General features: G+C 59.2%; 1 protein-coding gene across 1 annotated transcript in view; it reads left to right on the top strand.

Moving 5' to 3' along the window:
• The first annotated feature begins 12,683 nt into the window (after window positions 1-12,683).
• The window catches only part of SLC6A3 (solute carrier family 6 member 3), a 42,051-nt gene continuing 30,084 nt past the window's right edge, over window positions 12,684-24,650 (top strand). The window contains exons 1-4 of the mRNA XM_058712128.1: window positions 12,684-12,781; window positions 15,408-15,734; window positions 16,900-17,031; window positions 24,108-24,327. Of these exons, the coding sequence (XP_058568111.1) occupies window positions 15,479-15,734; window positions 16,900-17,031; window positions 24,108-24,327 (608 nt within the window). The 5' untranslated portion in view covers window positions 12,684-12,781; window positions 15,408-15,478. The remainder of the gene's footprint in view (window positions 12,782-15,407; window positions 15,735-16,899; window positions 17,032-24,107; window positions 24,328-24,650) is intronic.

The raw sequence follows: 24,650 nt of genomic DNA, 5'->3' as shown, positions 1-24,650 counted from the left end.
CGTGAACGCGGACGCGGTCACACACACCCACCCCCACCCCCCCCGGATGTTGTCTAACAGAACACAGAGCTCACGTCCACTGCCGTTCACGTTCCCACACACAGCACGGGAGTCCACGGAGTGGGGGGAGTGAGTGAACGGCCAACAACCTGCGGCGTGTGCTCCGTCGCACAAGCACACGCCGTGCACGCGCACACACCAGGCCAGGAAGGCGAAGGCGTCCGCGTGGCCGCTTACGGGGTTTCCCACCCGCACGCACGTGTCCTTGGCTCCCGCCGTCCCCGGAAAGTGAGTGTCCTTACCTAGCGGAGCATCTCCGTCCCGAGGTATCTGGAGCCTTTATCAGCCACGATCTTAGTGATGAAAGTGTCCAGAGGGCCACGGGGCTCCGCCCTCCCCGTCCTGCGGGGCCGCTGAGCTCAGTGCGGGGGAGAGGGGGGTCAGCTGTGTCCCCAGGCGGTGGCGCTCCATCCTTAGGAACCATGACCTCAAAGCGAAGGAGCCCAAAGCCGCGAAGAGAAGCGGAAGTGCGTGACCGGCCTCCCGGGAACGAGGGCATCCGGCAGGTCCCCCCCTCGCCCCGGGGGACAGGCCACTTGCAGACCCGGCGGTGTCCGGGCGGCGAGCCGGTCCGCCGGGCGGACAGCACAGGGAGGGGCGGGGAGTCTGCGCAGGAAACACGTCAGCGCTGCTCCCGCTTCCCTGGCCAGAGAACCACGCGCAGACGCGCAGCTGGAATTGGCTTACGGGGCTGGGGGGTGGGGGTGGGGGTGGGAAGGGGGGGTCTGTCCGGAGGAGGCACCCGCCTCGAGACGAAACCACACCAGCCCCCCCCCCCCCGTTACTACCAGGTGTCAGAAGAGCCGCCGCCCTGCCTGGGTCACAGGAGGGTCTCCTGCTAGGAAACGGCCCTCGGGACACGCCCACATCACGGGTGCCGCCCCGGGCCGGGTCCTGGCGCCTCGGGGCTCCTTCGTCCAGCAAGGCCAGCTGCTTCCCGGCGGGGGGAGCTCGGTAAGAGCAGGGGTGCAAGCGCACGCCCGGGCTTCCTTTGCCAAAGCCCCGCCCCTAGTGTCACACACGACATGCCGTGCGGAAGGAAGCCCCCGGTTAGGTGCGCAGACGGTGCTGGCAGAGGTGCCCAGGGCAGAGGAGACACACGCATGCCTGGAAGGAGCGTATTAAAATGAAGGAGGAGCCAGGGTGATCGGCCGGACTCCAGGGAGCGGCAGCGCCTCGGGGGCCACGTCCGGGACCTGCTTCTGTCAAGGGGGAACCAGTGTGACCACATCGGCCCGGGGGGGGGCTCCCAGTCGACCAACTCTGCTTCGTCTCAGTCCCCTTCCAGGGCCGCCCCGTGCAGGTGTCCACACGCTGCGTTGGCTGGGAGAAGAGGCAGCCGCCGTCCACCCCGTGTGTCCTGCCCTGGACCGAGTTCCAGAGACCAGACCCTCTGGGGAAAGTATTCTCGAGAAAATAGCCGTGTGCGGTCCCGGGGACACACGGGCCAAAAACAGAAGGAAACATTCAGTGTTCTGTCACTTGTGATGGAGCCCTGGAACGCAATATCAGGGCAAAAAAATGACTTGACAAAATAACAGCCAGGATTTTTGCAAATCTATATACTCAGGCATCCAAGAAACACAAGAGGCCACAAGCAGAGTAACTATAACAAACATACAGCAAGCCGCACTGTAAGAAACAAACAAAGGCCACTTACAGAGAGACCGTTGTCCAAGCAGCCAGAGAAGGGAAACCTCCACGGCCTGCACATGGAGACCGTGTGCATGAGGACTGTGCACGTGGAGGCCCCGTGCACGAGGACTGTGCATGAGATTGTGCATGTGAAGGCCCTGTGCACGTGGAGGCCCTGTGCGCGAGGACTGTGCATGAGGACTGTGCACGAGATTGTGCATGTGGAGACCCTGCGCACGAGGATTATGCATGTGGAGACCGTGTGCACGAGGATTATGCACGCGAAGACTGTGTGAACGAGGACTTGCACGTGGAGGCCCTGTGCATGAGGACTGTGCACGAGGACTGTGCACGAGATTGTGCATGTGGAGGCCCTGTGCACGAGGACTGTGCACGTGGAGGCCCTGTGCATGAGGACTGTGCACGAGATTGTGTATGTGGAGGCCCTGAGCAGGAGGATTATACACGTGGAGACCGTGTGCATGAGGATTATGCATGTGGAGACCCTGTGCACGAGGACTGTGTGCGTGGAGACCTTGTGCACGAGGACTGTGCACGTGGAGACCCTGTGCACGAGGACTGTGCACGTCGAGACCGTGTGCACGAGGATTGCGAGGATTTGAAAGTAGGATAGGATCGATGTGTATCCTAAGCCCCCAAAGAAATAAAAATGTAGAACGAAGAAGCCAATAGGAGAAGTAAAATATATTTTTAAATAATACTTTATCCAAACTAAGCAGGAAAGTGAGAAAAGGGAACAAAGGACAGACAATACAAACAGAAAACAGATAGCAAACGGTAAATTTCGATCCAACCATACCAATAATTATATCAAATATAGACTAAAAAACTCCTAAATAAGTTGCCAGGCCAAATTTTTTAAAAACCTAACCATTGCTATTTAAAGGTATATTGACAATGTTTAAATGGGAGGTGCACGTAGCGTGCAAACATAACCGTGAGGAAGTCTGTGTGGTCAGACTGTGGTTCCAGTGAGTGTGGAGGTGAGGGGTCACCTTCATGACCATCGAGGGCCCCGTTCAGTCGGAAGACACAATAGCCCCAAAGGTATATGAACCTAACGACGCGGCTCGAAATATACTTAGCGAACACTGGCCGAATTAAAAGGAGAGATCAAGAAATCAGCAAATCTAGTTGGAGGCTTTAACACAGCTCTCTTGGTAATCAATGGAACCACCAGGGAAAGAGACATAATTATGGAGGAAATTCGAACAACCCCATTTACTAAATTGACTGAATTGCTCTTCCAAGCGCGCGTGAAGCCGCAGACAAAACAGATGCGATGCCGGGCTAGAAGGTGCATCTCCGTAAACTTGGAAGTATTTGCACCGTGAGGAGCATGTGCCTCCTGGGACCGAGGCTGCAGAACACGGGCTCCGCCGGCTGCAGCCCAGCCCACCTGACCACACCGGAGACCTGGTGTCTCCCGGGGGCCGAGCGGGGCTCCTCCCCGAACGCGGGGTCGGTCCCTGCCGGGTGATACCGCCAAGGGCTGGGCGGGCCAGTTAATTCTTCTGAAGTGAATAGAAGTTAACGCGTCCACAGTTTTGCTCCTAGTGGCTGTGGAGGAACCAAGACCACCTTGGGTCACCCTCCCTCCGGGAACAAGCCGTCACGGAGGAGACACTGAGGAGGCACCAGCCCTGGACGAACGCTGCGCTGACCCGGCCGAACGCAGCTTAAAAGCACGACCTGGAAGAATGAGCGGGCTGTGTGTAAGTGACTTACCTGCAGCCGCAGAAGTGCCAGAATACTCTCAGGAATGCAAAATTGTGCGGCACCCGACACGGCAAAATCCACAACGCCTGCCATCCAGTCGGAAATCACCGGGATGCAGGAAAGCGGAAAAGAGAGCTCTCGTCAACAGAACCAGCCCTGGGAGGGACTCGGGTGATCGGATTTGCGGACCAGGCACTGACCGCTTGTCTCACTACACAACCGTATCACCTGCTCAGGAACCTCGTGGAGCCAACATGCAACGTGTTCAGTAGAGAATTAAAAATATCTTTTGAAAGACACAAATCTGAATTCTAGAGAAGAGAACGACAGTGTTTGAGATGCGAATGCACGTTTGGGATTAAGGATGGGTTTGACATCACAAAAGACGCGGCAAGTAAACTTGAAGATAAAGCCGTACGAGCAGCTCAAAACGAAATAGAGAAAAAAGAAAGAATTGAACCTTGCATCAGTGAGCGGTAGGAGCTCAAGCTGGGTCCCCAGAGGAAAAGGGCAAAGAAAAATATTTAAAGAAATAGCTTTCCAAATCCGATTCAAACTGCAAACCCATGGATCCAATTTGCTCGGTGAGCTCTAAGCACAGGAACCATGACAGAAACTATACCAGGCACATCATGATCGCTAAAAGACAGTGGGCCGAGGTCTTTAGGGTGGGGAGACAGAGGACCACCAACCCAGGATTCTTTACTCAGCAAAAATGTCAGAGAAAACAGAGAAATAAATGTGTTTTGAGAGAGAACAAGAGCACACACGAGTGAGCGGGGCCGGGGGTAGGGGGGCGGGCGGGGGGGAGACAGAGGGAGAGAGAATCTCAAGCCCAACTCGAGGGGCTGGATCCCAGGACTCTGGGATCATGACCTGAGCCAAGATCATCAAGATTCAGACGCTCAACCGCCTGAGCCACCCACCGCCCCGAGATGTCTTTAGACTTAAAAAAGCTGAAAGGATTCATCGCCGGCAGACCCTACCCAAAAGAAATACTAAAGTTAGTCCTTAAAGCAGAAGGACAATGATACGGTTTTGAAATCTGGACCGACAGAGAATGAGGTCCAGAGATGGGAATTACACTTCTTTTTTCATTATTTAAATCTTTTTAAAAGACAATCGACGGCCTGAAGGAAAACCGACTCCACGTGCTTGGGTTCCCAGCGTGCAGTGGCCACACGTTTGACCACAACATCACAACGACCGGGAGGGGAAAGCAAGTGCCTGCAAAGTCCTCCCACGGTGTGAGGAGGGGGTCGCATCACTCAACGGAAGACTGGGACAGGCGCTGAAGTAACACGACAAAGAGACGTAGCTAATGATCCCAACGAGGGGAAGTTGAATTTTAAAAAACGACTCGACCCGAAAGGAGGCAGAAAAGGAGGAAAAAGGGAACAGAGAACGCATTGGAAAAACAGAAAACAAATAGCAGATGGTAGGTTTGAACCCAACCATATCAACGTTCCCATCAAACGTAGATGATCTCAACACCCGCTCCACCCCAGTGACAGGAGAAACTAAGGATCGGGCTGAAAAGCAAGACCTAACTACATGATGCCTGAAAGAAACACCCTTGAAATAATGGGTTAAAGGGCAAAGGACAGATGCCGACGCTACTGGAAAGGAGGAGTGATGGTCCTAGCATCAAAGTCAATTTCGGAGCAGAGGTTATTAGGCTTCAGCTCCCCAGGAGGACGGAACGGTGCTACGTGTGTGACCCACACAGAGCTTCACGATCGGTGGGACCGGGACACGCAGAGCCGCAGGAGAAACGGGCGGGTCCACACAATCCACCTGGGGTCTCGGCACCCGCCTCCCAACCCGGATTGGACGAGTGTTCAGAAGCGCACAAGGATACAGACGACAGAAACCGTAAAACCAGCTTGCCCTGTTTGAGTTTGCCTATCACCCAGTGACACAGAATATACCTTTTCAAATGCGTGTGAAGCACCTACCAAGATCGTCCGTACTCTAGAATATAAGATGAGTCCCAACAAAATTAAAAGGATCCGAGTGTGTTCTCCAATGAGAAAGTAAGTAAATTAGGTACCGATACAAGAGATACATCCAGAAAAGAATAAAATATACACAGAAAATCCTCAAATATTCGGAGACTAATTTGGCACATCTATAAATGACAATGGTTCCAAGAGGAAGTCAAAAGGGAAATTAGGAAATATTTTGAAATGAATGTAAACAAAAATATTTCAAACTTTACGAACTTTATGGCATCAAATGCTTAGATTTAAAAAGAACAAAGGTCACGAACGAGTGACAGCCTCCACCGAAAGCAACCCCAGCAGGATTTTTTTATGGAAATTGGAATGTTGACTCTAAAATTCATACAAAAATGAAAATGACCCAGAATAGTCAAAACAGCTTTGAAAGAGGACAAAGTTGTGTGACTTTTATTACCTGACGAAAGAATGATCACAACACAACAGTGACCAAGATAGTGCTGTGCTAGTCAGCTCAGCCGCCATAACAAAAACACCATAGACTGCATGGCTCAAACCACAGCAAGTTATTTTCGCACGGAGGCGGGGAAGTCCAAGACCAAGGTCTGTGCAATTCAGTTCCTGGTGAGAGCTCTCTTCCTGATCGCAGAGGGCCGATGTCTGGCTGTGTCTTCACGTGGTGGGCGGGGAGAGGGGTCATCCCTTGTTATGAGGCCACAGTCCAACTGGACTGATGACCGCATTTAACTTTGCCTCCTAAAGACCCCATCTCCCATACAGTCACCCTGGGGTTAGGGCATTTTGGGGGCGGGGGGACACGATTCGTCCATAGCAAGAGTGGAACCAACAACAAAATGCAGGAATAGGTCAAGGAAACAGCTGAGAAATAACCCCACACCCACATATAGGGCAACGAGTTTTTCAACCAAGGTGCAAAGGCAGGTCAGTGGAGAAAAGATGTCTCTTCCACAAACAGAGCAGAAGCTACGGGCTGCCCACCTGTAGAATAACGAACTTCTGTCCTTATCTCGACCATGTCAGTTAAAATGGGTCATCTACCTAAATGTGCAACCTGAAATTTCAAACATTTCAAAGAAAACCTTGGTGAAAATTTTTGTGATCTTGGGTTAGGCGAATATTTCCCAAATACAGCACTTGAAAGCAAGATCCATAAAAGAAAAAAAAAAGTAAATGAGGTTTCATCAAAATTAGTGTCTTGTTTTTTGACAAACTCCATGAAGAGAATGAAAACATAATCCAAGACTGGGGAAAGGATTTGCAAATTACCTATCTGATAAAGGATTTATAGCTGAAGCATGTAAAGAACTCTTAAAACTCGAGAATAATGTAACAATCCAATGTGCAAAATGTCTGAACAGACACGGACAAGAACTTGATGGCAGCCACACACAGGGAGATTGCTGAAACATCTCTGTCGCTAGAGAAATGACAACTTAAACCAGGAGATACTATTACCAATTAGGACAGCTGAAGTGAAAAAGACTGACCATACTAGGTGTTGCAAGGATGCGGACCAACCGAAACTCTTATACGTGGTTCACAGAAAAGTAAAATGGTATAACCACTTTGCAAAACAACCTGGCAGTTTTTTTTTTTTTCAACGTTTTTTATTTATTTTTGGGACAGAGAGAGACAGAGCATGAACGGGGGAGGGGCAGAGAGAGAGGGAGACACAGAATCGGAAACAGGCTCCAGGCTCCGAGCCATCAGCCCAGAGCCTGACGCGGGGCTCGAACTCACGGGCCGCGAGATCGTGACCTGGCTGAAGTCGGACGCTTAACCGACTGCGCCACCCGGGCGCCCCAACCTGGCAGTTTTTAAAAACAGACACACATGTACCAGACGACTCAGCCGCTCCACAGCTGAGTGCTCACCCAGGGGAAATGAAAGCAGAGGTCCGTACAAAGACTTGTACACAAATGCACATAGTAGTCTTATTTATAATATCCTAACGCCCGTCAACAGGTGGAGGGTGCATGGGCAATGCTGGAAGTATATAGTATTTCAGCAAGAAAAGGAATTAACTGCTGATTCACACCATGACATAGAGTCATCTCAAATATGCTGAGTGGAAAAGAACATATTAAAAAACAGTGCTTACTGTATAGCTCCAAGTATATAAGATTCTAGGGAACATAATCTAGAGCTACCGCATCACAGGTTGCCTGGGATGGGGTGGGGTAAAAATGGATCACCAAGGAAGGGGGAGCTTGGGAAGGATGAGCATATTCATCATCCCGATTGTGCTCATGTTTCCACAGCCACACAAATAACCTATCAAACTACGCTTGAAATGTGTTTGAAATGTGTTTGCTGTGTATAGCTCAACAAATCTGTTTCTTTTTTAACATTTGTTCATTTTTTAAGAGACAGAGAGACAGAGCACGAGTGGGGGAGGGGCAGAGAGAGAGAGAGAGACACAGAATCCGAAGCAGGTTCCACGCTCTGAGCTGTCAGCACAGAGCCCGATGCAGGGCTCGAACTCACAAACCGCGAGATCATGACCTGAACCAAAGTCATACACTCAACCGACTGAGCCACCCAGCACCCCAACAACACCACTGTTTTTAAAAAGAGGACACAAGTGGCAAAATAATGACAGAAAAAGTAAATCGGTTTTGTTAGGATGGTGGGATTATGAATGGTGGTTCCTCTGTCCCCCACTTTCCTTCTTCTTTTTTAAGACTGTTTTGGCTGCAGTTGTCATTTCCATCTCCATATATTTTCTAGAATCTGTTGGTACATTTCTTCAAAAACAGCAAGATCGGATTCTGGTTAGTATCCAGTTGAATCTCTATGTTAGTTTGAGAACTAACATCTTAATAGTGAGCCTTTCCACCATGAACATGGTATACCTGTCCACTGATTTAGGCCTTTGTAGTTTCTCAGCGACGTATTCTAGTTTTTAACACAGAGTAGGTTTTTTACGAGATCTGCACATATTTTAGGCCGAGGCATTTGTTTTGGGTGGCACTGCAAGTGAAATTATTTTAAATTGTATTTTACAGTTGATTGCTGCTGGTCTATAGAAATACAATTGACTTACGTTACACCCCACGACCTTGCTAAATTCACTTGTTAATCCTAGTAGTTGATTTTAGGATTCCTTAAGACTTTCTGCATAATTATGTAGTCTGCCAATAAAGATTTTGTCATCTTCTTAATTTCCTTTGAAGTCTCTTACGATACAACCAAACCATTAGCCAATGCCCGTGAGTCAACTGAGACCTCTCTCTGGCCATCCCTCCGTCTTGGCTAAGTAACGGCCTGACACACTGCATGCTTCTCTGCCCACTGGGAACGTTTCCTGCACCGGTGCCTTCTGAGTGTCCCTGTAATGCTGCAGCCCTCCACCTCCTGGTGGGGCCGGTGTGTAGTCTACAACATATGGGATCCCCGTGTGCTTCCTCAGGCAGCCATGAAGCTAGAGGTAGGGGCTACACTCATGCAACAAGAGCGGGCCCTCGTCCGTGCAGCCTCGTGTGTCTTCAGCACCTACTCGAGCGTGATTCCGTAGATATAGCTTCCATTTCATGATGGCAGGTTGCTGTCAGTACCAAACTTTATGGGTTTGTGAGTTGGTTTATGATGGGCTGTTGAGGTTATGTGCTAACTTAGAGTTCCATAAGTTTCTGCATGACTCAGGAACACACCCATTCAAAAGGAGAATACGTATTTTAAGAAGACTATTTGGCTATTCTCCAAAACTCTACGTGTCTGCACTGTGGTCACCTACAGACGCTCCACACCAGAGGCTCCGTCTTCTAGAAACCCCTCCCACCCTATTGGTTCTGCTGAGAGGGGGTCCCTGAACCCGCAGCATTAGTACCACCCGGGAACTCGTTAGAGATGAAAGTTCTCAGGTTCCACCTTAGACCTACTGAATCTAAATCTGAGGGTGAGCCCCAGAGATCTGTGCTTAATGCACCAGAAACACAGTTTATTTAGGGGATTTCAATACATGCTACAGTCTGAGAATAGTCACACCCTTACGGAACCCTTCCTGCTCTGGGCTCTCCTCGAAATTGAACACATTGGGGGTAACTCAGGAAATGGGTCAGAGACGCATTCCCAACTGGAAACCCCAAAACCCAAAGACATTCACCACATATGCTGATTCTTCCTTAGACGTAGATCGCCAGATGTAGCTAGCTTTTATTTGGATGTGTATCTTGCCCGGTCCCAAACTGTAGACCCATAGAAATTTCACCAAGATGGCAAGCTTTGGAATATTTATATTTCTATTTTTTCCCGATCCTCAGTATGCTTGTGTCTCACTGAGGCATCTTGGTATTTTCTATTTCTTGCTCACCTGGTTGATTCGGCACGCCGTTGGCGGTGTGGACCAATGTCGTGCGCTGTGGGGTGGGTGACAGGCGATAACTGTCTGTGGACTGGACGTGACGCTGAGCTGGAGGGTTGATATAGTGCTGAGACGGGGGGCGTACTGCTCTCCCTGCCATGTGAGGGGAAACTGGCCTTACGGTCTTTCCGCATAACTGTTGGGGTGGGGGGCATTCACTGCATCGGTGGCTGCATAGACCAGGATGTGAGTTGAGTTACTGCAGTTAGGAAACCAGCCCTGAAGGTGGAGCTGAGCCCTCACGAGCAGGTAAAGCAGGTGGTTCTGAAAAGGTGCCAGGGGGCGGCTAAGAACTGAACAGGTGCCATCAGAGCTGACGGCATGCCTCTGGGGGGCAATGGCTTCCACTTTGCCTCCGGCTGTCTGGTCACTTATGACTGTCTCTTACCGGCAAATTCTAACCTAGAACTGTATGGGGCAGGGACTCGAGGACATAGAATTCCTGGTTCCTCCCTTGTGGTGCAGAGGAGATCCGAGAAGCAGGCGGTGGTGAGGTCAAGATGATAAAATAGAAGACAGAGCGCGTGGGGTCCTGGCCACGGGGGCGTGGTGGAGGAGAGCGTGTCCGAAGTTCCCAGAGTCGAGGTCATGGGAAATGCCGGGACGATGGCTGGGGCCAGCTGTTGTACCGGGCAGAGGCAGGAGGCTCTAAATCCCAACTGCCACCCAAGGCTTAAAAGATGTAAAGGTGATTGATACTTTTGCTGGAGAATTTGGAGTTGAATTAATGACAGGAGCGTGGAAAATGAACGAATGAGAAAACAGATAATAATTAATTCAAGGGACAGCAAAAGAATTCCACGAAAGGAGTTGAAATCCTAGGACGGTGCAGCTCGGTGTGAACAACATCAACACCTCAGTCCGGAGCTGTTACCCACAGACAGTCTGTGCGCCTCCAAAACTGGAGCCTCAACTCCCAGGGGCCCCAGTGTCGTGCACTGGCCGGAGGGGTCTGGGGGGCTGACTGGGGGTAGACGAGGTCATGCGGGAGGGGCCCGCGATGGGATCAGTGCCCTTTCGGGGAGAGGCCGGGAAGTGCACTCTGTCCATCCATCTCCACACCCCACTCGGCTCTCCTCCCCCAGCACCCCTCCCCGCCCCCCACGTGAGCGCGACCCCGAGAGGCTCTCCGGACGCAGACCTGCCCGGCACCCTGACCTCAGGCTTGCGGACTCCAGAACTGAGAGAAGTGGACGTGTGTCTGTACGTCTGAACTCCCCCCACCCCACCCCCCACCGTGTGCCTTGGCTTCCCTTGTTGGAAAGAAAACCTTTCTGTCCTTGTCCTTGTTGATTAAAGCTCTGTCACTCGGCCACTTCTTTCCCTGAAACCCGAGTTGTTGAGCCCGTGTGGGGAGAGGCAGCCCTTGAGCGACGGCCACGGCCGGGTGACGCATTCAGGGTGGTCTGGCCCCACCTTCTGAACTCCCTGTCACCTCCCCGAGTTCTAGGGACTGAGTTGTGTCTCTGTCACAGTCACGTGTTGAGATCCTACCCCTCTGGGGGTGCTTAGGTCATGAGGGTGCAGGGAGCTCCCTCCAGGTGCAGACGCAGAGACCGCTAGGGACCAGGACCCCGGTCGCCACTGAGTGCCTTGACCCTGAGTTGACAGCCTCCGCAATGAGGACAAATAAATTTCTTTGGTTCATAAGCCTCCCGTCCTGTGGTATTTTTATTCCTGTGGCCACGCAGCCTGAGGCCCCCAGTCTGCCTGGTTGTGGTTGGGTCTGGGAGAGCAGTTCCCGGGGCTCCGGGGAAGGGTCCTGGGTTAGCAGGAGGCGGGGTGAAAGGCAGTGAGGGCGGCCTCGGGGCTGGGGCTGGAGCAGTGCCAGCATGGTTCTGAGGGACAGGGATGCTCAGGTCCCCTCACACAGAGCACCGCTGAGCGACCGCAGGGGGGCCCAGACGCACGGCGCAGCCCCGACTGGCGAAGACGCCCCGCGGCGGCGCACGCACAGTGGGGAAATCAAAGGCTCCCCAGGAGGAAGGTCACGCCAGAGACTGGGTCCCCCGGAGGCGGCCGCTCACCTGGACACCGTTCCCCGCACCTCGGGGTCCTGCGCCTTGGTGGTGGCCTGGAACATGTACAATCTCGTCGCGGGCGCGTCGACAAAGATTCCGGGCCTGTTGGGTCCCAGAGTGGGGCGGGCACCGACCGCCGCGGCTCTCCAGGCCCCTCCGGAGAAACCGGCTCCCGAGGCGCACCGTTCGGGCCTAAGGTCCCAGTGGATGCGCGGGGCTCCAGAAGGCCCCGGGCGACCGCCAGGTACCTGGCGGCCCAGAGGCCCTGGCACGGGGTCCCAGGGGGCAAGGAAGTGCCCCGGGCGGGTCTAGCAGGTGCAGGGGTCAGCCCCGCGGGGCCGGGGACGCCGACGGGACAGCACCCGCCGGACCCGGGACCCCGCGCCGCCGGCCGAACCTCGCTCCGCGCGAGCCCCGGCTGGGAGACGCCCGGGGCGCCGGCCGCGGGAAGGGAGGCTGCTGGGGGAGGAGTCGGTGCCGCCGGACGGTTGGGGACCAGGGTCCGCGCAGCAGAGGGACGGGGCGAGTCGGGGCGCCCAGCTCGGCCCGCGAGTCCCAGCGCTGCGCCCGGCGCGCCCGCCGCCCCGCTCCCTCCCCGCCCGCCGCTCCCCCGGGGCAGACGCGGGGACACCGAGACCGGTTCCTCCGGGCAGCCGCCGTCTTGGGCCCGCGGCACCCGGAGCCCGGACGTGTCCCCGCTCCCACGCGTCCGAGGCCCCGGGATGCGCGACGTCCCCGGCGGAGAGGAGCTGCGCCGGCTGCCGGGCCCGGGGGCGGGGGCGGGGACGGGGGCGCGCCCGGGTCTGGTCCTCCGCCCACCCGGGGCGGGGAGGGGGCGGGGCGGGGCGGGGCGGGCCTGCGACACCATAAGAGCCCCGAGGCCGCGACCGCCCGGCGCTGCGGGACCCGAGCCGGCGCTGGAGCTTTCGCGGGCGCCCGGCGGCGGGACCCCAGCGCGGCGACGAGGCCGGGGCGGGCAGGTAAGCCGGGGCGCATCCGCGGGGCGCGCCGCTCCCCCCGGCGGACCCCGAAGCCCTTGGCCCGGAGGCGCGGAGCCGGGGCGGGCACCGTCGGGGGCCCCGCGGGCTGCAGACCGCGGCGTCTCCAAAAGTGGCTGACGGGGGCGTGCAGCGACCTTGAGGCGGTGCCGACAGGTGTGCCGCGAGGAGGCGGCGCGGGGACGATCGCGCCGCGGTGGCCCCTGGAGTGCCGGGGGGGGGGGTGGGGGGGTGGGAAGGGAAGAGGGCGCACAGGCCCGAACCGGGCGAGGCCGGCGGGAGCGAAGCAATCACCGATCCGGGTGATTTTCTCGGCCAGCGCCTCGTCTCGGCAGGAAGACTGTGGGATTGCAAAGAAGGGGTGCGGGCGCGGAGACGCGGGGCTCCGGGCCCAGGCTGAGGGTAGGGAGTACAAGAGCGAACAGGTTCATCAGCCAGCGCAGTGCCTCGTTCTGGGCGCAGAGCGAAGCTTTCTGAGAGGCCACGCCTTGCTTTCTGTACCCAAACCTGGCCCCTGGGGCCGTGGCTTCAAGATTTGGGTCTGCTCGCCCCAAATACTAGCGTGGGCTTCTAGCAGGCAATCCGGGGTGTGCCTGTAGTGGGGGGGGGGCTTGCTGTGGGCCGTGGGCACACTCCAGCCCTCCCTGCTGCACCCACAGGCCGGTCCCACTGGTCCTCAGTCCCTGCAGAGCCAGGCCCGGGTTTCCCATACATCTCGGGAAGGCTGGGTTTGTCGCTGGAGGAGAAGGGGCCGCACACAAGTGGTGGGGAAGTAACTTGTATGGTGAGTCCTTGTTCCAGTTTGAACGCAGAGGAAAATGACGCCCATTAGAGCCAATGTCGGTTATTCTGCTTCAACCGGGGCATGTGTGTGCGCAAGTGTGCGTGTGCATGTGTGTGCATGTGTATGCACGCGTGTGTGTGTGCGCACGCATGTGTGTGCGTGTATGTGTGCATGTATATATGCGTGTATCTGTGTGTGCATATGTATGTGCGTGTATGTGTATATGTGTGTATGTGTGTGTATATGTGTGGGCACGTGTATGTGTGCATGTATGCATGTATGTGCATGTATATATGTGTGTACCCGTGTGCATGTGTGTACGTGCGTGTGTGTGCATGTGTGTGTGTGTGTCTGTGCATGCGTGTGTGTGTGTACACGCACGTATGTACAATGGAAACAATCCTGATGGACCCCAAAGCCAGGGGTCCTGTTTGAAGGCACCGTCGCAGCCATCGGGGCCACCTGCTATGTCTGTGCGTAATCCTTCTGTTCTAATTATGCTGCACGGAGTTTTAGGAAAGTATCTTGGAAGCAGTTCCTTGGGAAAGTTTCTGGCCAGGGGACCCCGTCTGCCCCCAGCTAAGGGACGACAGTGCTGTGGTCTGCCCGCCTGCAGCGGGGGCGCCTGAGTCCCCGGCCACAGGTGGAGGGCATCACGGGGGCATTCCACGAGGAACGGAATCACCGTGGGCGACCCTGGGGGTAAAAATTTGTTCTTCACCTTTACTGTGTGTGTCAAGAACACATATGCACCTGCTACGAAGACTTAACTTTTGAATGGTACGTGAAGATTGTAAAATGAGTCCCTGGCAATGTGGGCAGAGGTGACGTTTTGCATTATTATTAAAAGTGCAATCACGGGCGCCTGGGTGATGCTCAGTCGGTTGAGCGTCTGACTTCAGCTCAGGTCGTGATCTCACGGTTCATGGGTTCAAGCCTCGCGTCGGGCTCTGTGCTGACAGCTCGGAGCCTGGAGTGTGTTTCAGATTCTGTGTCTCCCTCTCTCTCCCTCCCCCTCTCACGCTCTGTCTCTCTCTCTCTCAAAAAAAATTAATAAATATATAAACCTTTTTTAAAAAGCAGACTTAGAGATGACACAGTGTTGAACTTTGATAGGAACAGAGAGGGTGCTGGGGGGGGAGCAAGGCAGGTGTAGGAACAGAGAGGGTGCTGGGGGGGAGCAAGGCAGGTGTAGGAACAGAGAGGGTGCTGGGTGGGGAGCAAGGCAGGTGTAGGAACAGAGAGGGTGCCGGGGGCGGGGAGCAAGGCAGGTGTAGGAACAGAGAGGGTGCTGGGGGGGGGGAGCAAGGCAGGTGTAGGAACAGAGAGGGTGCTGGGGGGGGGGGAGCAAGGCAGGTGGCAGGTGTAGGAACAGAGAGGGTGCTGGGTGGGGGAGCAAGGCAGGTGTAGGTATAGAGAGGGTGCTGGGGGGGGGGAGGAAGGCAGGTGTAGGAACAGAAAGGGTGCTGGGGGGGGGAGGAAGGCAGGTGTAGGAACAGAGAGGGTGCCGGTGGGGGGGGAGCAAGGCAGGTGTAGGAACAGAGAGGGTGCTGGGGGGGGAGCAAGGCAGGTGTAGGAACAGAGAGGGTGCTGGGGGGGGGGAGCAAGGCAGGTGGCAGGTGTCTGTCCTGAGGTTTCCACGGGCTGTCCCGCACCCCCACAGGAACTTCCCCTCTCCTAGTGTCCTCAACCTTGGCCGTGGCGTCTCAGGTGCTCGGCATGTGCTTGTTCTGCCCGAGTCTGCTCTCGCGGCGAGGCGCCCCACGGTCCGGGCTCCTGAGCCGCTGCCTTCCTGTGTGTGCTTACTTCCTATGCTGGCTGAAGGCCGGAGGAGGACGCACCGAGTCTGAGTCCCCAGGCTGCGCACGAGTGAGAGCCAGCGCCCGGAGGTGCCAATGTCTTCCGGCGTGGCCCCAGCTAAGGAGCCCAACGCTACGGGCCCCAAGGCCGTGGAACTTGTCCTGGTCAAGGAGCAGAATGGGGTGCAGTTCACAAGCTCCACCCTCATCAACCCCACGCAGACCCCCGTGGAGACCCAAGAACGAGAGACCTGGAGCAAGAAGGTCGACTTCCTCCTGTCGGTGGTCGGCTTTGCCGTGGACCTGGCCAACGTCTGGCGGTTCCCCTACCTGTGCTACAAAAACGGCGGCGGTGAGTCCGGCCCAGCCCCCCCCTGCCTCGCTGAGCAGCTGGGGCGCAGGGTCCCTGGGGGCGGAGGGAGCCCGCAAACACGGAGGCAGAGGCGGGGACGGGGGCTGGAGCAGGCGAGGAGTCACCTTGCGGGGAACATTCTCAGGTGCCCGCAGAGCGGTACCCTTGGCCGACTTAAACCAGTGTCTGCGAAAAGGTGCGGAGGCCCTTGAGTTTAGAGTAGCGGAGAAAGTCCCGAGGCGATCGCATGTCCCTCCCCCTGCCCCGAAGCCAGCCAGCCCTTCCCCCACAGCTGCCTCTGGACTAGAAAACGAACACAGGCACGGGTCACCCAAAGCCCTCAGGCGGAGAAGCCCCTTGAGTTGGTGGCCGCTCCCCGTGGTCACTCAGTGCCGCACACGAGGGCTTTGGAAGAACCTCCGTGGGAGGCCCTCCCAGCCCCCACCCCGTGCTGAGGGGAGAACACTGGGGCCCAGGCAGGTACAAGGAGCCGTGGGGCCTCCCTGCCTCCCCCTCCCCACCCCAGGACCGGAGCCGTGGCAAAGCCCCCTCGTGTGGGCCAGGGCCCATGAGGCCCCGAGTTTTGTGCCTAGGACGGGGGGGGGGTGCTGCCACAAGAGGGCCAGGCGCCACCCTGGAGGGACCCCGGCTCCTCACGCGGCACCTGTCAACATAACCCCCGGCCGAGGCAGGCTGTGAGGACGGAGAGCTGGGGGTGGGTGACGGAACCCACGAAGGGCAGGACTGGAGCTCAGCTCCCGGCGGGCAGTTACAGCTCACGAGGGGCGGAGGCCGGCGTCTGCAGGGCAGGGGGGAGGCCGGACCCAGGAGCAAAGACGGTGTGTGGGCAGGGGCTTGATCTGCTCTGCTCTTGGGTTGATTTCAAACTTGGCCCAAGGGACGGCCGGGGTTTCAGTGGGGGGGGACGTGTCTGGGCGCTGATGACAGTGGGGGCCAGGCAGGGAGGTAGGGGGCTCACCCAGCCCAGCCAGGGACTTCCCCTCGGAGGGTGGCCATGCAGGGAGCTTCAGGGGGAAACCGGCGGGAGATGGGTGAACGCGGTCGTGCCCGCGACCTGGTGTGGGTGGCGCTGGGCTGGCCGCGCCCCGGGGAGCACACGGGCCCGTCCGCAGCCCGTGGGCTGACGCGCTGTCCTGTCCCACAGGCGCCTTCCTGGTCCCCTACCTGCTCTTCATGGCCATTGCTGGGGTGCCGCTCTTCTACATGGAGCTGGCCCTGGGGCAGTTCACCAGGGAAGGGGCCGCGGGCGTCTGGAAGATCTGCCCCCTGCTGAAAGGTAACGGCGGGACGCCCCCACACCCCGCCGCGGCACGGCCCAAGCCGCGTGCGTTCGCTCCCGCTTTGCTCCCCGTCTCTGCCCCTGGACGTACCGTCTCAACTCTGGTCCTCCTTTCAACCTGCGATGACGGGATTCAGGAGCGTGTGTCCCCGCCGTGAGGCCTGCCGTCCGAGAGCCGTGTTGTCGGCGTTTACGCGCTAGATAGGAAAAAACACCGTCTGTCCGTCGGTCTGCCCTCTGCCCGTCACGGTCCGTCCATCCACCCGTCGTCTCTCTGCGTCGGTTGGCCACGGCCGTGTACAACCCCCCCACGCGCTGGGCGGCCTGAGGGGTAGACGTTTGTTGCCTTACGTTTCTGGAGGCTAGAAACCCGAGATCAAGGTGTGCTGGTAGAAGGCATTCCTCCTGAGGCTGTGAGGGACAATCTGCTCCAGACCTCCCCGACACGCGTCTCTATAACTCTAAGGACGTCGGTCACACGGGACTGGGGCCCACCCTCACAGCCTCAACTTCCCTTGATTACCTCTGTGAAGACCCTGCCTCCAAATAAGGTCACACCGTGGCGTACCGGGGCCTAGAAATTCAGCAAGTGAATTTTGGAGGGGACGCAATTCAACTCATCACGTGATCTGTTATCTGCGTCCGTCTGACTACCTGTCAACCACCTATCACCTACCATCCAGTATCTATCCACCTGTCACCCGGTCATGTATCAACCACCTGTCATCTATCTGCCTGTCATCCTTCTTCCATCCCCTGTCCCCCATCCCCCTGTCCCCCCGTCCCCCGTCCCTCTGTCACCCATCCCCATCCCCCATCCCCTGTCCCCCATCCCCTCGTCCCCCCATCCACCCATCTCCCGTCCCCCATCCCTGTGTCCCGTGTCCCCCATCCTCCCATCCCCTGTCCCCCTGTCCCCCATCCCCCATCCCTCCATCACCCGTCCCCCACCTGTGCATCCCCCATCCCCGTCCCCCATCCCCTGTCCCCCTGACCCCCCCATCCGCCCATCCCCCGTCCCCCCTCCCCTGTCCCCCCATCCCCTGCCACCCATCCCCCATCCCCCCCAGTCCCCTGTGCCCCCGTCCCCTGCCCCCATCCCCCCATCTGCCCATCTCCTGTCCCCCGTCCCCTGTCCCCCATCGCCCATGCCCCTGCCCCCCATCCCCCTGTCCCCCGTCCCCCATCCCCTGTCCCCCCATCCCCTGCCCTCCGTCCCCATCCCCCAATCCCCTGTGCCCCCATCCCCCGCCCCCCCCACCCCCTATCCCCCCATCTGCCCATCCCCCATCCCATCCCCTGTCCTCCATCCCCCCATTCGCCCATCCACTGTCCTCCATCCCCAATCCCCCGCCCCCCATCCCCTGTCCCCTGTCCCCCCATCCCCTGCCCCCCGTCCCCCATCCCCCCAGTCCCCTGTGCCCCTGTCCCCCGCCCCCCCATCCCCCCATCCGCCCATCCCCTGTCCCCCCCAGTCCCCTGTCCCCCATCCTCCCATCCCCCATCTCCCGCCCCCCCACCCCATCCCCCATCCCCCATCTATCTCCATCTCTCTCACTTTCTATTCCCTAGCAGGCCCTAGAGAGACATAGATTTCTATTATCTAGGGATCTAGTTTTGTGCTGGGCCCTCCCTCCAGTCTCCTGCTGAGATGCCAGGGCGCCACGAGGCAGGGGCGCCTTGTACTGAGCCGAGGTAGAGTGCCTGGCAGCCAGCTCCTCTGCGGTCGCCTCCCTCCACCTTCGTGAGAAGCCCAGGGAAGGGCCCTCTGTGTTGTCCCCATCCCGGAGACTCGGGCACCAAGGATGATGTCCCTGGCAGGGGCAGTGTGGGATTGAGTCCCGGCCGTCTCCCCCTGAGCGCGGCCTCCAGGCCACACCGCGCCTGCGGAGCCCGTGGCTCGGGGAGGATTCGTGGGGAGACGCGGGCGCGCTGCCGGGTTTCATAACGAGAACGGCTGCTGAGAGATCAGTCCAAGGACTTCCCGAGAAATCCTTGAACAGTCGGTGTGTTTGCGGGAGGACGGAAGCCCCCCTGGTCTCCGGGACGCGCGAGGATGGGCCGGTGGGTCGTGGTCAGTGATGGCAGCTGCCGGGGCCCGAGGAGCGAGGACGGCGTGCGGCCGTGTGGCCGGGGCTCCGGGGGCACCGCCCGCCCGGCAGCGGAAGCACGGGGACTGGACCGGCCCGATGTCCCCTCTGGCGCTGTGCGGGTTTCCTTCTCGATGGCCCGCTTGCCGAGCTTGGGGATGGTACCAGCTTGTCCCTCCGCTACGTGACCGGTGGGTCCCCCAGACAGAACTCAGGAGAGGCCTGCCGCTCCCCCCCCCACCCCACAACCTCAGAACGAGGCCCGCGGCTGTGGCTTCTGGTGCCGGGCCTGGGCGTCCCCTCTGCGGGGCCACACCAGAGGCCGGACGCTGGTCTCTTCCTCCGTGAAGCCCCGATGGAGGGATGTGGCGGGGGAAGCAGCTGGCACCGGCGCCGAGAGCAGACGCCGCGGCGTCTCCGTGCGGGCGCGGCGTGGACGCGGCCGGAGCGGCCCATCTCCCGGGCCCGCGCACCGCCAGCGCCGTGGTCAGTGCTGTCCGTGCGTCCTCGGGTGACCCCTGGGGGGCAGCGCGGGGCGGGGGTGGCCTCCCGCTGCCGGCTGCCTTGTTGGCTTTGCGGGCAGCGGCCCTGTGCGTCGGCAGTGTGTCTGCTTCTCACGTGCCCCAAGCCGGGGCCCCGCGCTCCCGCCCGGACCCCCGAGCACCCACCGCCCTGCACCTGTATGTCCTGCCAGGGGAAGGAAGTTCTCCAGAGAAGCTGCCAACATAGATAGGTTTTTATATTGCAGTTTATAAAGCGTCAATAGTGACTGATTCCCGAAGATCTCAAAGGACGACTTAATCCTTGTTTTTTAAAATTTTTGATGTTTATTTATTTTTGAGAGAGAGGGAGAGACAGTGCGAGCAGGGGAGGGTCAGAGAGAGGGGGAGGCACAGAGTCCGAAGCAGGCTCCAGGCCCGAGCTGCCAGCACAGAGCCGGACGCGGGTCTCGAACCCACAGACGGGGAGATCATGACCCGAGCCAAAGTCGGGCACTTGCAGACTGAGCCCCCCAGGCGCCCGTTAGGACGACTTAATCCAACGGAGGGGTTAATAGGAAAACGTGAGCCCGGTAGCAGGAGCTCCAGCACCCTCAGGGAGAAGGGGAGCCCAGGTGTGGGGCGTCTCACCTCCCTCCGGCCCGGAGCACCCGCGGGCCGCTTCCTTCAGATTTCCCTCTGCCCCACAGCCCCACGTCCACACTGCGTGCAGCCCAAGACACCTTCTGTCCAGTTCTGGACACCCATCCGTGCGGAGGGCCGTGCTGGGGCTGCGTGGCCCCTGTGGGTGGACTCTCTCTCTCCCCCTGTCTCTCTGTCTCTCATCTCTCTCCGTCTGCCCCATCTCCCTTCCTGTCTCTCTTTTTGTCTCCCTGTCTCTCTCTGGGGTGGGGGGTGGGCTCCACCGGGATGCCCCCGCTTAGGTGGCCCAGTTACCTGCCAGACACAGACCTGCCTCCCGGTGCTTTGGAGACACGGCACCCTGTTTTGCCGAGTGTGAGACAGTTGTGATATTTTCGGTGTGATTCATCAAACTCCTCTTTCTAAAAGGAATTTAAAGTAGCTTAAAATGAGATAAAGTACACACAGTTAACTGTAAAGGCTAAAGTTTATAAAGTGAACATAAAGAAGTACTGAGGAAAACAGAAGCTTCAGAAACCAGACATTAAGACCCGTGGCTGGAATTCACGGTTAGTCCCGGGGTCCCAGGAGCAGGAACGGAGCAGGAGCCAGGGCTGGGGAGCAGGGGGGGGAGCAGGGGCGGGGTGGGAGCAGGGGCGGGGGGGGAGCAGGGGCGGGGGGGGAGCAGGGGCTGGGGGGAAGAAGGGGCAGGGGGGGAAGAAGGGGTTGGGGGGAGCAGGGGCGGGAGGGAGCAGGGGCAAGGGGGAGCAGGGGCAGGAGGGAGCAGGGGCGGGGGGGGGGGAGCAGGGGCGGGAGGGAGCAGGGGCGGGGGGGGAGCAGGGGCGGGGGGGGGAGCAGGGGCGGGAGGGAGCAGGGGCGGGGGGGGAGCAGGGGCAAGGGGGAGCAGGGGCGGGAGGGAGCAGGGGCGGGGGGGGAGCAGGGGCTGGGGGGGAGCAGGGGCGGGAGGGAGCAGGGGCGGGGGGGGGAGCAGGGGCAAGGGGGAGCAGGGGCGGGAGGGAGCAGGGGCGGAGGGGGGAGCAGGGGCTGGGGGGGAGCAGGGGCGGGAGGGAGCAGGGGCGGGGGGGGGAGCAGGGGCAAGGGGGAGCAGGGGCGGGAGGGAGAAGGGGCAGGGGGGAGCAGGGGCGGGGGGGGGGGAGGAGGGGCTGGGGGAAGGAGGGGGGTGGCCGGAGTGGGCGGGTTTCCCATGTTTTCCTGGGAACTCGGGACCGGGCGAGCCCGCCCGCTGGAGGGCGCTGTCCTACGCCATCCGCGACAGAAGAGTTCTGTCAGGTACAGCTTTATTTGAGGCTCCTGCAAGGAGGAACATCGCTGCAGCCGCCGGGAGGGGGCCCAAAGTGACACGAACGGGAGCGTGGTGATGGTGGCCCAGCCCGCGGGCTCGTGAGGCTGTGTCCACCTGGGACAGAGCTTGGAGTGACCCCACAAATAGCCCACCTTCACAGCCACCTTCCTGGGGACTGGGCCCTCTGCCCAGGCATGTGGGCACCTGGAGGGCAGCCCAGGGAGGCGACCCTCGTACGTGGGAGGGCCTCCGGTGCCCGGCTGCCACGGGGCAGGCCCTCGTGCTCTGGGAGCCACATCGACCCACGGCGACCTTGTCACGCTGGCAGGAAGGTGGAGAACCCTAGCTTGGAAGGGGGCTGTGCGCGGGGCACGGGTGCAGGAAGGGCCGCGGCCAAGGTAACTCTTCCTTCGCCAGGTGGGTCTGGATCTGCTTCGGGTTGGTTCAGAGGCTCCCTTGACTTCCCCAAGGGTCAGGCTGCACACTTTTAACCTCAGAATGGTTTCAAGTCAGGCATCCACAGTCGGCCCCCTGCCAGGGAGAACCTTCTGTGATGCTCTTCTAAACAGCACGGCTTCCCAGCACCGTGGCTTCCCCACAGCACGGCTGCCCGGGCAGATTCGCTGTAAACCGTGGCCCGGCCTCTCTCCTGGGAACCCAGGGAGCAGAATTGCAATATAGCTTGGTTTAGTGCTGACCAAGTCCACGTCGGAGAAGACCTTGCACAGAAAATTGTGTCGTGGTCACCACTGCTGCTGCACACGTATTCCGAGAGGGTTTGCACAACAGGGCCCATTTGACCTTAGGGCCCTCCCGATACGGGATCTGTTTAATGTATGTGCACCAATGAACTTTACTGCCTCTCTCTGCTGCCGGGGTAGGAAGGCGACTTCGGTGCAGTGTCCTGAGCATTGAATTACTTCTGCTCAGGGTTCCGTTCATAAAAGACAACCCAAGCCTCTTCCTATAAACACCACCTCGAAGGCATGCTCCCCGCCCTCCTGTCCCCTCCCGGCCACGAGCAGGCAGGACGGGGACGTAGCAGCCAAACAGACTTTAGTAAAGCAAGCCGGAGCTCTCGTCCACACGAGTGCTGCCTGCGAAGCCGAGACGCAGAGCTGGAAGGAAAGTACCCGTGCGTGGGGCCTACCGCAGGGAGCCGCCGTAGCAGGACCGGGGCGGCCTTGCCTAGCATTGAGCAAGGGCACCTTGGCCAGTGGGCGGAGGCCAGACCCATCTGCCGCGAGTCAGGACAGCACCGCCCCAAAGACCGCTTGCCACTCTGCCCTTGTTCACGAGGGGCCAGGAGGCCCTCGATGACAGATCCCAAATGCCAGGTTTCGTGACCCTGGAAAGGTCACTTGAAAAGGCCATCAGTGGCCTCAGGAGATTCTGGATGCTCATGCATGGCCCCGGGTGACTCCAGGTGGCTCTGGGTACCTATGAATAAACCCGGATGACTCTGTTTGCCCTGGGTCGTCTTGAGGGGGTGTGAGCAGCCATGGGTGGCCATAAATGTCTCTGAGTGGCTCTTGGTAGCTGTGTGTGGATGTGGAGGACCCTGGTTATCTAATGGCCATTGGTGGCCCTGGATGGCTCTGGAAGATACCGGGTATTCTTGGGTGACCTGTATGGTTTGGGGTGGTCTCTGCTGGGTCTTGCTGGTGCTCTGCGTTCCCGGGTATCCCGGATGGTCCTACATTGTGATGGGTGGCACTAGATGATTCTGATGGCTGTGTGTGGCCTGGGGACCCCGCATGACCATGTTGATGCTGAGCGGCCGCAAGTGGTAGTGGATGGCCACAGATGGCCCTTAGTCACACTGTCTGCGGGTACCTGGTTCTGCCAGGGTGGCCCTGGTGACCCTGCGTGTCTCTGGGTGCACAGAGATGGCCATGGCTGTTTCGGGGGGTTGGGCACCGTCCTTTTTCTGTGACGCTGGCAGGAATTCTGGCACCTGAGCACTCACTGGTTGTCTCTGGTACTTAGAAAAGTTGCCGGGCGTCCAAGGTCCAAGGAGCCGGCCTGGGGAGGGGAGGTGGCTGCGCCTGCTGACGCCGTGTGCCCCCGCCCAGGCGCGCTACCCAAGGCGTGTGCTGACGCCCTATGCTCCCCGCCCTGACGCCGTGTGACCCCGCCCAGGAGCGTGCTGACGTCATGTGTTCCCTACCCCAGGCGTGTGCTGACGCCGTGTGCCCCTGCCCTGACGTCGCGTGCCCCCCCCCCGCCCGCCCTGTCGCCGTTTGCTCCCCGCCCCAGGCGCGTGCTGACGCCGTGTGTTCCCTGCCCGGGCGCGTGCTGACGCCACGTGCTCCCCACCCTGACGCCGTGTGACCCCGCCCAGGAGCGTGCTGACGTCATGTGTTCCCTACCCAAGGCGTGTGCTGACGCCGTGTGCCCCCGCCCAGGCGCGTGCTGGCGTCATGTGTTCCCTACCCCAGGCGTGTGCTGACGCCATGTGCTCCCCGCCCTGACGTCGCGTGCCCCCCCCCCCGCCCACCCTGACGCCGTGTGCTCCCCGCCCCGGCGCGCGCTGACGGCGTGTGCTCCCTGCCCTAGGCGTGGGCTTCACGGTCATCCTCATCTCCCTGTACGTGGGCTTCTTCTACAACGTCATCATCGCCTGGGCGCTGCACTACTTCTTCTCCTCCTTCGCCGCGGAGCTGCCGTGGGTCCACTGCAACAACACGTGGAACAGCCCCGACTGCGTGGACGCGCGCTCCGCCGGCCCCGGCTCCAACCGCACCCTCCACACCACGCCCGCCACCGAGTACTTCGAGTAAGTGGGGGTCCGGGGACACGGCCATTCCGTGGCTGCCTTGGGCAGGGCGGGATGCGGGAGCCCCGGGGGGTCAGGCGCCCCAGCCGCGCTGCCCGCGAGGTGTGCCGAGGGCCCTTGCCCTGTGCTGCGCCCCCGTCCCGTGCCCGTGGGCTCTCGGGGGGCGCCGTGCCGAATCCCACCTCTGGTGGCCCAGCGACGCTCTCGCGGGGTGAGTCCTCGGCAACCTTGGTGTGGGTGCGGGAGGCTGGCGGAGGCGGCGCACGGAAGGCAGGGGGGCGGGGGGGGGGGGCCGGGCTCTGCCTCGTCCGCTGCCCCGGCCA

This window comes from Neofelis nebulosa, chromosome 1, assembly GCF_028018385.1.
Source record: "Neofelis nebulosa isolate mNeoNeb1 chromosome 1, mNeoNeb1.pri, whole genome shotgun sequence".
In the NCBI taxonomy this organism is placed as follows: domain Eukaryota; kingdom Metazoa; phylum Chordata; class Mammalia; order Carnivora; family Felidae; genus Neofelis; species Neofelis nebulosa.
The sequence above is the reverse complement of the archived record's forward strand: the minus strand, read 5'-3'. Positions and strand labels throughout refer to the sequence as shown.